Source organism: Danaus plexippus, chromosome 5, assembly GCF_018135715.1.
Source record: "Danaus plexippus chromosome 5, MEX_DaPlex, whole genome shotgun sequence".
Lineage (NCBI taxonomy): Eukaryota > Metazoa > Arthropoda > Insecta > Lepidoptera > Nymphalidae > Danaus > Danaus plexippus.
In genome coordinates, this window is record NC_083539.1 from 4603146 (window position 1) to 4617163 (window position 14018).

The 14018-nt window shown below is 31.1% G+C and overlaps 1 protein-coding gene across 2 annotated transcripts; it reads right to left on the bottom strand.

Moving 5' to 3' along the window:
- Window positions 1–445: 445 nt before the first annotated feature.
- On the bottom strand, window positions 446–11634 carry LOC116769026 (protein sax-3-like). 2 transcript variants are annotated; one of them, XM_061529379.1, is made up of 15 exons: window positions 11310–11634; window positions 6369–6561; window positions 5967–6070; window positions 5731–5884; window positions 5416–5620; window positions 5159–5342; window positions 4344–4798; window positions 3973–4255; window positions 3775–3890; window positions 3146–3351; window positions 2451–2605; window positions 2276–2377; window positions 2019–2173; window positions 1487–1888; window positions 446–1342 (listed from the first exon to the last, which is right to left on the bottom strand). In XM_061529379.1, the coding sequence occupies exons 1-15, from the start codon at window positions 11416–11418 to the stop codon at window positions 1313–1315; spliced, it is 2853 nt and encodes a 950-aa protein (XP_061385363.1). In that variant the 5' UTR covers window positions 11419–11634; the 3' UTR covers window positions 446–1312. The 2 variants fall into 2 exon arrangements, with proteins under 2 accessions (XP_061385363.1, XP_032515892.2); XM_032660001.2 differs by having other exon boundaries at window positions 2249–2377.
- Between the last annotated feature and the right edge of the window lie 2384 nt (window positions 11635–14018).

Below are 14018 nucleotides of genomic sequence, written 5' to 3' on the forward strand. Positions count from 1 at the left end.
GACCAAGGTAAGGGTAGTCATGTTTTTTTCTTTTCTGAGATCACCAATATGATTTTAATCATAATTAAAATGTACTTTTATGCCGACCATTACTGGATTCTGTTAACATCGGGTTTTCGGCTTTACGGCTCGACTAAAAGCCGTAAGCTACAGGTAACGACGTGCTTCATTACTGAAGAATTAGTATGTTATTTACTACGAAATACATTCTACTATTACGACATTATTCTGGAAGCAAAGTTTGATGAAAAATGAAGAGTGTAACAAAAACTCAATTTTTTTTTCACATAAAAGTTTTGTTTAAAACTTCTTAACATAATTTTTTTAGTAATATTACGAATATTTGTCTTAAGAACGTAGAACATATTTCATGATTTTACAATATATGAATCAGTTAACTCTTTTTGCTATATAAATTGGAAGGAATGGGTTAAAAAAAAACAAATTTATAATTATAAAAGTCCTATATTTTGAAAATTTTATATAACACAACTGGCTCTGAAAATATTTGGATTGCAAAATGAAATCATTATATTAAATGGGATAAACAATATTAATACGGATAGTGTTAAGATGTGGAATTAATGCTATTAAAAGTACAATTATACAATATTTCTAATACATGAATTTAATATAAATATCACAGTCAAAGATTATACAACTAAAGCATTAAGACTACATGTAATGGCAGTGTAAAATGAACCTTGTATCCAACGGTCTCACTAAACGATATATTAAGAGAATCTATCGCATATACTTTATCAAAAGGTGAAGCTAGTCTAAACACTGTGACTAGAATTAGGAATAAGTTACGATACACATTTAATACATGGTAGCTACAAAGTACAAGTTCTATTTCAATTCAACTACAGTTTCTCTTACGGTTATAACGCTATAATTGTTATTACTAGTCTTTACGTCCTCTAAAGTGTGTTTAGTGTAGCCTAAGCCATTTTAGTTGGCACTTATGCAATACTATACGGTAGTTTTCATTCACAAATTGTTGGTATGTAATTGTATTGATAATTTTGAGATCAATTTTATTTTACTTCTTTTAGCACACTTATAAAGCTAAAGTTATAGCTACCATTGGGTTGAATACATGTCTTTTAAATTTACATAATAGAAGTTTACCCTTTAGGTTCATAAGACTGCAGATTACTAATAGACTTTGAACACTAATTCGCTAATATAAATAGACACGTACACATCTAGAATTGTTTCAATACACAGACTTATTTTAACATTACAAAAACGATATCGGTTATTGCTTCTCGTTTCATTTTACGTCACTACCATAAAACTAATGATGCTATTTTATCTGGCTTTTGTTTTCTGGACTCTGTAAAGAAAAGAATTTATGAAATAAATTTTACAAACTTCATTATACAACATCAAACATTAAAAAAGCGTCCAAAATTCAGCTTATAACTCAATTCAAAAAACAGGAATATCAAAAGGACAAATTAAACAATGTTCCTCTCACCTCGTACGGCGGCGGCAGTATATCATTCAGATTTATTTGACAGGCGCGCTCCGAACGGAGCTGTTGTATGGGAATTTTGAAACTGTTCTCTCTTCCTAGCCAGTGCCACTGTGGGTAATCGTATTCTAAATCAGTTGTTGGACAAACTTTGGCTTTGTCCTGACTCTTAGAACCCGATCTATTAGTATGATATGACGCATTATCGTCTTCAACTACTAGCTCGTTTGGATTCTCGTGTCTTAACTCCCTGTAATCCTTGGTTGATCTACTAGAAGTGCTATGGCAACAAGTCGAACATTCTCCATTAGAATATTGGATGCTGCCATTGCAAGATCGCACAATACTGTTGTTATGAGAACGTCTTTCGGTACAACTTCTGGCATCTCCGATGTCTGTGTTGTCCTATGAGAAAATTATTTTTACAGAAATCACTTTGTATATCTGTTTAAAAAATGATAACGTTATGTGCAAATCAAATACGTCTGCTTATCTTATATCCACAATGAAATTCTCATAATGCTTATCATAGTACCTTGAAATTGAGTTCAGTGTAAATAGCGCTGGATGCATACGGCTCAGGTGGCCCGCGTTTTATTCTATCAACACTCGAAGCATCTAAACCTTGAATTGAATTCTGTGGTAGGCAATACTCTGGCTCAATATTTAAAATATTAGGGGATTGACCACCTAAAGATAGAAAGGAACAATGTTATTATAGTTGTTAAGTCACATCATAGTATAATAAACAATAAAATACAATACCTTGCAATAAACTTTGATGACAACTACCTACATCTAAAGTAGAATCTGGAGGTGCAAATATCGGTCTATCTCTCAGCCATATCGTGTCTTTATTCAGCAGACATTGTTGTGCTGTCACTATAGATTGACCTACAATTGAGATCAACGTTTCAATTACATCAATCATGCAGGCGTTAACAAATTGACTCTTTATATGACTTACCATTTGATTTCTTTCTTTGAATATTATTCCGACGTTTTATGTAATAAATACTAACTATGCCAATTACAATGACGGAGAATAATGTTAATGCTAATGCAAGCAACCAAGTTTCTTGGAGCAAATGTGGAATAGTAGCGTCATTCGGCGGCTCAGTTCTAAAAGAATATATTGTTTGGTTCAGTGTAATGTAACACGTAATTAAATCAGTCATTCTATCTGGTCATTCGTGGAGGGCGTGTGTCATGATAGAGAAAGCTGCGGTGTTTCCGTTAGTTTATACACATAAAATTTTAATGAAATATGACACCTAACATATTGGTTCTATATAGATAGTGGTGACCGAACATTCAGTGAGAATGTAAAAGAGGGTTGAAATAGACACGAATACGCGTCGGTTGATAATATTTATGACTCAATTCAAACGTTGGGTAAAGTGACCAGGATTAAAAATGGTTTTTAATTTTATACAAACTTAGATAGATAGATATGTATGTATATGCGGTAGAAGAGTTAAGGGTTGTTTTTTTAAGACTTTAGAATATATTTAAATAAACCATTTGGTAATCATATATTTGTATATTTTATGTACTAATGTGTGTTTGATTCAGTAGTTCAATCTTAATATTTCGTAATTTCAATAGCAAAATACGCGAAATTATAACTATATATAGAAATGTAATCTAATTATCACTCACTGGACATAATGTCTTTGAGAATGCATGTACATCATGTCTATTATGACAGCCGCACTGTAAGTTCCGTGTCCTTTACGTGTAGTGGCAGCAGCACGGGCGCTGTACTGTCCAGCTCTCAACGAACTTGCGGCGGCCGCGCGTGTACGAGGCCCTAAAGACATCTGACCCACGACGCGACCACCCGTACCACCAGACCGGATCTCAATCTAATCGGTTTTTGATAAATATAGAGGAAATTCCAAAATAGATACTTATTCGTAACCAGCATTTGTGAAATGGCAACCATATTGTTGCTACAAGAAGAGTAACTGTATATTTTTTATATGTTATTACTTATAGAAGTAATGTCATAAGATGTTAATTGTAAAAGACAAAATGTACTTTAGTTTTTACCGTTTGTTTGTTGTGTTCTATTTCTCTATTCCTTACGATGAAACCAAACTTTTTCAATTCAATTAAAAATGAGCTGTATAAACAATAATTATATATATTTTCAATTTGAAAATGTATGTAAGCAAAGTAATTGTGAAGAGTTTTTGTAAACAAAACCTATTATTTTACCATTGTGAGAAACAATAGACAATGTATAAAACTACAAATAGTATATTATTATATAGTGTAAAACTTACTAAATAACCCGTCAGTTCTCCATTCCAAGTGTGCACAGGCGGTGGTTCCCATCGAATCCAAGCAGAAGTTGCGTTAATTACACCCGCTGTTACACTTAGGGGTGGGGCTGACGGCACTACAATAATTATTTATGTTACAAGTTATATAGCAACAAACTTATAAGGAAATTCTGGATTTCAGAAACAAATGATTCTTACCATCCTCATCAGTATAACCAGTCATTGAATTTGATGGCTTTCCAAGCAACATTTTGTAATATGGCATTAGAAAAATATCGTATTGTGTGTATGGCAATAAGCCTGATAGAATATAACTTGACGAACCACTATTATCTACGTCTATCAGAGAACCATTAGAACAACTATCCCTATGATGAGGGCTCAATAAGACAGGTTCTTCGGTTCTATTGCGCCAATTCAATGAAGTACCATTATACCAGATTTTAACACCTTCTAAATACTCATTGTAATCAGTCACAACCTAAAAATATTTTCTATAGTAATTACTTCATTACTTTACCCAATTTCAATTTGACGAAGCCAAACTTTATTCAATACTTGATACTTACGTCCCAGACAACTTTAACAGACGTCGAAGACAAAGTTTCTACTCTCTTCAAGACTAAAACATTTTGTTGTAAATACTTCCTTGCTTGAATAAATTCGTACTCCGTCATACGGACGTCGTGATCACGATTATGACCAAACTTTTTATCAGTAGAATGTACTTTCGATGGACTATTGGTTTTCTTTAACACATTTAGATAAGCTTCTTGCATAACACTGCCAGCCGCGTTTAAAGCAACACAGATAACCCTTCCACTGTGTTCTACTTTCGCTCCGTCCAGATACAATAAACTAGAATTACTTTTAGTACATTCCGGAAACAAAAGAGAATCCTCATTTCCTTCCAAAATCCAGAATGTTGTAGGTGTTGGCAATCCTTTTGCTTCACATGGAATGGACACGACATCTCCCTCCCATGCGGTCAAATTGGACGGTATCTGTGTGAAGTGCGGTAAGGCTGAAACAGATGGCCGCATTAAAATAGATTCGAACAGATATCAAATATGATGTAATAAAATTGAATAAAATAAACGTTCCACACAGCGCGAACCATAAATTTTATCTTATGTTATTGAATCATGAAAATTGTTTTTGTTGAAACTAAAAATTAACCGAATATAGCTGAATAACCCACCACCGAATCATTATCATATGAACATTTATCGTAATAAACGACAAAACCGGTTATTATTTAATTGTGATTTCACATACTTAACGAGATAATCAAATTGTAATTATATTATAGTAGATGTTTTAACAGGCTAAATTATTACAGTAATTATTACGGTAATATTTACAATAAATTATTACGACTTACAGTAAACAGTTAAAGAAGCAGTAGTGACACTCGACCCTGTGTGACTCTCTGCCCGACAGGAGTAAATACCCGCATCGCTCGCTGATACCTGCTCCAGGCGGAGCAGCCCCCGGATTATAGTTGCGTGCGATGGCAATACACCATCTTCCTTAACCCAGGTTACTTTTACGCTATTATCATAAGCCTACAAATAGTGTTCCGTAAATATACTGTAAATGTACATAAATGTTGATATCTTTATTTCTTTTGTGATTTACCTGACAATTGAATTCAACGTTTTGTCCAACTAAAGCAGTAACGTTACTGGGTTTCACCACAAAATGCGGTCGTCTCAGAACAATAAGTGCCGCTGCCCTCGATTGTCTCTCCCCTGCTATATTGGAAGCCACACATCTAAATAGACCACTGTCGTTTGGTAACGTTTCAAGAATTTTTAAACTTCCCGTTTCTGTTATTTTTACTCTAAAACAATTAGATATCATGTTATTTGATACTAAATTAACTATTGAATGACTACTAATTTCATACAACTGTCAAGGGAAATTTTTTAGAAATTACGAGAAGAGGCATACCTTCCATTAACCTCGATGTCATATAACTGCCCGTCTTTCAGCCAGTGAACTGAAGGTTCTGGAACGCCACGCGGTGGAATACATTCTAATAAAGCTGGTTCTCCTGCAGCTACCTGAACGTCTCTTGGTTCAACTCTAAAGTCATCGCGTAGAACTAAAATTTAATTCAATTATAAAGCATATTGTAAAGATGTACATACATTGTAACAGGTGGTAATTGTTAGAATTATAGTTACCTGCAACATTTAATGAAGCATTCTGACTTGCAGCTTCCCCTGCTATATTACGAGCCACACACCAGTAAACCCCCTCATCACTTTCTTTTTTCCCTCGGTTTACCCTGTGTTAACAAAGAAATGCTTAATCATTAATATTCCTTGGACATTACATATTTATTGCTTTCATGTGGCTTCATAACTACAAACTTTTTAAATAGAGCAATTTAGTCCAGTATGAATAGTAAAAAACAAAAACATTATTTTACTACAAGAAAATATACTAATGCAAAGTTTGTAATCTATACCAATTATTTTTAGATTCATCATCATCATCATCATATTTGCTTCTTTTTTCACATTATTGTCAACAAAATTGACTTCTAGTAATCAATTATGTGTAATGAAATGTATATTTCAAACCTTAAAAAGAGCAATCCGTCTTCCAGAAGAACTCTATGTCCATCTTCCGCTGGTGGTAACGGAAACCCATCTTTAAACCATTGAACTGTTGGTTTGGGTCGACCTTCCACCACACATCTCAATGTGGCGGGTTCACTTCTACCAGATACCGTGTTCGATGGATGTTCTTTGATTCGAGGCGCTCGATTTTGTGCTATCAGAATATATTTAGAGTTTGTAGGATAAAGATCTTGAAATTTACATAATATTATACAATGTTACGTCAAACACTCATAAAAAGTAGTGAATTGTTATAATAAACTTATTGAAAACATCAGATACATAATTGAAGTTACCATTTTGCACTCCCTAGAACAGTTTTGTTAGAGAATTGCTAAAAAAGATTGCTTTTCTCAAACTAAGTAAATAGCCAACAATTGATGTAAATAATCTTCTTCAACTTCTATAACTGACAATAAATCACTACATACTCGTATTGTTGAAACAAAGTCTCACGTTGCCTCAATCTTTGTGTACATTGACGATTTGCTGGACTTACTCAATACCATAGAAGGGAATTTCTTTCCCATTAATAAATAATCGTAATGTTTCATGAAAAAAAATTACGTTCATATTTACCTTGTTAACGGAAAAAAGTGGGCTACAAGTAATTATTCCCTACAAAACTTCTCATTAATCTTTAAATTTACATCGTGAATATTTTCATCCATCTACATACACACATATATATATATATTTATACCTATATCTCGTATGTCCACTATAAAATAAGCAATAAAGTCCTGAATGAAATTTATAAATTAAAAATAAAGTATATTTTAAAGTAAAAATTTGTTTAAATTTAGGGTCTATAACAATAAAGTGTAGATCACAAAGAAAAATTATACATTCTTCAATGAATATGTACGTTTTGAGAAAAAAGAAAAGAGACATATTGCTTCATAAATTAATTCATTTTATTTCATTTTTATACGTTTAGATTTGACGACAAGATTAAACTAAAAAAAGATATCTATTAATGACTGCCTCCGCATTGTCGGGCTAGCATTTAAATTTATACACTATAAACCGAATCATTATGTGTCGTGAATTTTTTAGGATTTTATTTATACATCTTAAAAATTTTACTTTTGTGTGATTGACAAAAATAAAACAATATATTTAGGAAGAAATCAAAATGAGATTAAATGAAACATTGTTATAATACTATATATCTCTTTAAATTAAACTTGTGATCTTAAATCCCCTTACATCTAATAAAATATCTTGTAACATTCAGCTTATTAACTATGAATATCTAACTAACTTCATTTTGTAGATACGTTTCTTTACAAAAAATCATTAAAACAAGAGATAATTTTGCTTTATCTTTTACTAATAAATATCAAAACCCCATAACCTAATCCAAGGCGATTATACTGAGTCAACTTTTTGTAGTGACCTTACTCTTTATAAAAAAAACCGTTCAAACGCGGTAGTTGTCCTTTATTAATACTTGTCACTATCGCGATAAGACACGTACAGTTGTACAATGAAGGCATTATCTTGACGAGTCTGTTTTTAGAGTAAAGTGTGCAATATGACAGATGATTAATTAATTATGTAAAGAGTTTTTTTCTATTTTATATAAACTAATGATGAAACACTTTTATATATAAATATTTTAAGCCGCTTTCAAGAAACTCTTTATATTTATTGATCTTAATAATGGGATACTCGAAAACAAATTGTACAAACTTCTCGAGCAATTCTTGCCGCAAGTCGCAACTCAATTTCGGTACGAAAATAAATAAAAGATGCGAAAACTTTGGCAAAGTCAATAAAAAAGTTGTTACACAAAGAAAATAGAAACACGATAACTGCGAACAGGTACGACCAAATACGAAATAAAAGTGTAACTACCCACAAACTCTAATTAAGGCTGAACTTAAAAAAAAAGAACTCCTTTGTTTCGTTAACGTAGCGCTTACCAAACTACATTTTGTTAATTGGCTCAGGCTACTTTTAATTACTCAACTGGTCGGTCTAAAGGTTGTATTAAATTGAAACAAGCGAATCTGATATTAATTTCTTGTTCATAAGGACTTTATTAGCATAAAGGGATCAATATATGCTAATTAAAAGGACAAAATCATCAGGATCCTCTTAATTAATGTTTCGTCTGATAAATCATTATAAGTAGCTTATAACAGTTGCCAATTATTTCTACCGTTTTTTATATATAACCATCTTTTATTAATATAATGTTGTGAGTCTGTTTTTTATATTTTATAGTCTGTGTTTTTTGTTTTCAAATTGTTTTAAAACATATTCTGACTATTAGAAAAAATTCAAACTTTACCTTCTAATGTCTACTTTCTACTAAAATACAACATATTTATGCAACTTCATAAATATTATACATACAATATCATATTTTTTATGTAGGCATATTATTTAATTTTACTGTAGCATATATTCAGTTCAAGGAAAAGACCCGTAATGAACACTATAGCTTTTAAAAAAATTATTTTAAGTAAGACCAAAGATAAACAAAATCAAGGAATTATAAATAGATTTATCTATTAAATAACAAACGACAATTTATTGTAAATACACAAAGGCTTAATCGGAACCCGTCATAAATTGTCAATGATATTGAGTGGCACACAAATATCTCTGACGCGGGAACGGTTACGAAAGTTAGTTGATAAGAATATTAAAGTGCACGCCACCCATTACGCTATCTTAGAAAGGGATTGACTGACGCATTTCATAGTAAAAAAACGAATATGTCTTTCGATGCTATACTGTCTACCAATAACATAAAAGTTACAAAGTAATTCAGTTCAGTAATACGTATTTTATTTAATTATAACTAGATCTGTCCTCTCCTAATTATGTATACTCACAAAGTTATTTCGTAATAATGATAATCAACAAATTCAATAACTATATCATTTTGACTTAAAACTTTTCTACGTTACATCTATTTTTATTTGTCATGATTGATCATGTTGTATTTCATAATTACTTTAAGCGGCCGTAAAAATATTGCTCTAACACATATCAGTTACTGAACCAGAGGTCGGTTAAAGGTCAAGTAATATATCAAATGCATGAATTAATAATATAGAATTTTAATATATGGCCCTTGAACCTTTCTTTATTTTGAATTACATTTAATTCATATGATAGGGAACATAACATGTTTATTGCTATGCACACAACTGTATTAAGACAGAATAATATCGTATTATTTTACCAATACTATTATTGCAGAATTGGTTGTTTTATTTATATTTTAAATTCGTTTCTTCTTTGATTTTATATATAACAAGAAAAGATTAAGAAAAACTGATCTGAGTACGGAGAACCATTACTTGTATAATATTAAGCAAAAAATTCCTAAATATATATATTGAATACATTATACAGATGAAAAATGACAATTTATTTACTAAAATAAGCTTACTTTCTCCCACACGTTTTATAAATGTGATAAAAATCTTGTATGAATATTTTAATTTTCCTCGTCCACAAATACATAGTAAATATCAGAAAGTATGTTAATCTTTTGCAGAAACTAATAAATACAAATCAATAAAACCCGGTTCAAATTATCGCGAAAGTTTACGAAAATAACAGAATTAATACTCACGAATCATAAATTCCAAATATATTAATTTACGTAAAATCCGGTATTATAAAGACATTAGAAGACCACATATGTAAATTTTATATGACCACTCAACTGGTTTCCATTACAAGATCTTACAAGTATTAACACTAATAGGTAAATCTTGACCGTAATCGAGTTAAATCAAGTTATACGATTGCTTTATTAAAGTTTTGTTAGTGAATAAAATAGGTTTTTACTAATCCGCGCTGATCGTGAGTAAGTAGCTCATTATAACTGAAACTATAGAAAGTATATATTACAACACTTATATTTTTAACTTAAATTTTTCTCGGGTAAGTGTGGTACAAATATTATTATTTCTGATATTTAAGTAACAACCATCCAATTATTATATATAATGTATCACATAAAACATATGATAGTTTGTATATGTGTTGTTACTTAATCACACGAAGATTTCCAAAGCTATTTGAAATAAATATCGTGTTTAGATGCTACGTGCTTTTATTTTTGCCTATCAAAATGAAACTTCCCTTGTATAATTCAAATACGTAATCGAAGCCGTAGATAAATTATAGTTTAACATTATTTTCCAGGCCAATTAAATAAGAACCCAAATCGAGACTTAAAGAAATAATATAAAGCAATGTATACATTATAGATCCTTTAAATGATATTCAAGAGCATGTAGAGATCAGTCCTTTTATGTCATCGCCATTACTATGCATCGGTTTCAATACATTCAAGTTGCATTACAAATGTATTCATGTTTTAGAAAACAAGAATCGACATTTGGTTCAAATGAAAGTTCAATTCAGGAATTATAGATAAAAACTATTCATAGTAAACTAACGAGTAACGGTTAACAATTGTCGTAAAACTGTTTGGCTCTTTTTTGCAGACAAATTTTAAATTTAAAAAAAATCTTATGTAATATTACCAATTTTAGCTTCAATAACTTTAAAAACATGAGTATTTCAACTTATCAGAATTAAATATTTTTATACTTATAATGGTTGGTATTTTTTTTATAATGGTTTCGATTAGATTGCTTGTAAATTATTCAAAGTGACAATCCCAGAGATCGAGATAACGCGACAATCTTATTATATTTACATGAAGTTAATGTTTGAATAAATTATACTAACCCTACTTATGAATATTCATGCATATTAGTTTGATCAAAGTGTCAGACTCTCGCTTAAATTGTAATTATACCGTATCGTACAGTCGAAATATAATAAACTCAACATAAATACATATGGCAACTTATAAATTACAATTAAAAAGAAAAAAAAACTCTAACCAATAATATTTACCATTCGTTCCATTCAGTCCAATAAGTAATAAATGCACAAAAACTAAATAAACAAATTGGTTCCTCCCAGTTACGGTGTTATCACATTCATTACCACCAACATCCACCATACTGCCACAAAATTACACAATTCTCACATATATATTACATATTGGTCAAACCATTAATAAAAATATATTTCACTAGCATTCTTAATTCCAAAAGTCATTCCAATCTGTTTAAAATTCAACGCCAAAACTTCTAGCGCCCGCTGCATAAGCGCGGGAACGTTACGTTCTGAACTGTGACGCGACCAACTGGCTCCGAGTCGTGAATCGTACTACTCCCTCCCTCATCTCTGTTTACTCTCTTCAAAATGGGGGGATTCAAGGCGCCGTACAGTTTATCTAATGGGATATTACAACTGTTTGACCCATTGTAAATAAACTAAGAGTGCCATGAACTTATGATGCAACGTCATACATAATACCAATCGCTTAATTATTGTAGCGTTTGTATCCATATCTCCGTATCATTCCTACTTGACATCAATTATAATTATATTTTGAGTTTGATTGATGTATAGCTTTTTATCGTTACAGTCATTTAAAAGTACAATGATTAAAATTTTCTATCAGATTTGTGCTATTAAACGGACATAATTTGTTCCATAGTAAATAAATTTCATCATAAAAAGTTAGGTCTTTTATTACCTATACATATAATTATATGTTGGAATAACATTTGTATTCACTCCATAAAGGAGCTTTGGTTACGTCATATGCTGTGCTTCCTGCATATAAACTATTGACCTGATACGTAACCCCAAAGTTTTGCTTTAACCCTCATAAAAAATTAAAAAGACTATTCAAAAAGGAAACGAAACAAAATACGGCTTATTTCATTGGAAGTATTTGTCGAGTTAGCGCATGCGCACCAAGCGGGTGCCGACAAAGCAACTATGCTCAAATAAAAAACGTTCTAATTTCAAACCGGTCGCCCCTCTGCTGCACGCGCTCCTGCGCATCCCTTCACCCATTATTATGCTGAAGAGGTCATTCACAGTTCGCACAATAGTACCCATAGAACTCGCAAATAGGCAAGATCCTTTATTTGAGTTATTAAAAAATAATTACTTTTGTAGAATGTAATGAATATAGTGCTGGCTGTGGCCTAACTTTAATACACGCGATAAAATCGTTCAACACTACTGTAACAAATACAAAAATTAAAGTAAGTAGATACTTGCTTGCAAACATACAACCATCTACACATACCTACGCACAAAACGTGATCGACTTAGACGTGTGCAACCCCCTAATTATTCTATGGTATTTACATTCCCTCTTTGTATCACCATATAAGGTAAATAATTGCAATACAGTGGGTATATATATATTTTTTCATAAAAAAGGTTTCTTAAACTAGTTTACTCTTTACCAGGATACTCTTGAACAAAATATAAGATAAAAATAATGAAAAATAAACGACACATATATGTTTTGAACTAAGGAATATTAAAAAAAAAGGAAAACAAAGAAAAAATAATGATTAATGCCGGATCATTAAACACAAGATTTCAATTCATTATAACTACGAAATAACAAAGCTACAAAGTAAAACGGAAGCGAAGCCAGTGAGGGTCATTCAATTTACATTTTAAAAGCATCCCGGTCCAGGACAGAAGAGATTAAAAGATAATTGCTTCAAACCATATTCATTTTTAACGGGAACATTGACGCGTAATGGAATACATTATACAGTTTCTTATTTGCTGTATCAGTGAGTTATCTAAACTTATAATATATTTCTTTATCAAAAATAACTTGTTTACAGCATCAGAATGTTTATCTTAAAAAAAGGTTTAAACAAAGTGGATGCTTTTAGATGCATATTTAGTTGACTCGGATAAAGACACCTTTAATTAATACAACAAACAAGTACAGATAGCAGAACATGAGCTCGTAAACTACATATGCAAATTGTTGAACCTGAAATAGATATCACATAACATTTTAGTCGGCGTAAAGAGAGCTATCCGATACTATCCTTAACATATTGGTAACACTTTGAATACAAATCGTAAATTTATGTTTTTATCCTTTAATTAAAGAGACCGTAAAATAATATTGCTTCGAAAGTGTTGTCTGTCGTTATCTAACTATAAAACTAGAGTGATGATATCAGTGTTGAGAATTATCCATTTATTATTTTTACTAAGATAAAGATAAAATAACTTGAATACTATATTTAATTAATTAAATAAAAATTAACAGCAAAATGTTAAAAATCGACTACAGAATGTAAATACGGTTTTAAATCAATAAAGCTTTTTCTAATAATTTAGATCACATCGTAAAATCCGTCTTCAAACTGATTTATTGAGATATAGAGCAGGAAATAAATTGTGTATTTGTAATCAGGGAAGAAACCAGAAGTCACAAGGATGTGCCACTGAATACGTGCTTCAATTACAAATGAACTGAACTTTGGCTGTAACAAAACGTCCTTTTATAAACTTCGGCACTATAATGATTCCAGTTGCAGCATACCACAGTTTATTATCTGCTAGAAAATCCATAAAACGTACTGACCATAATATTTAAAAGACACCGCAAATTCATATAAAAATATCACATAATCTCAGTTTCACCACATTAAAGTGATATAAAAGACTTTAAGCTATTGTATCCTTCACAGGGGGTTTATGAGTTTTAGAATAATAAAAAAT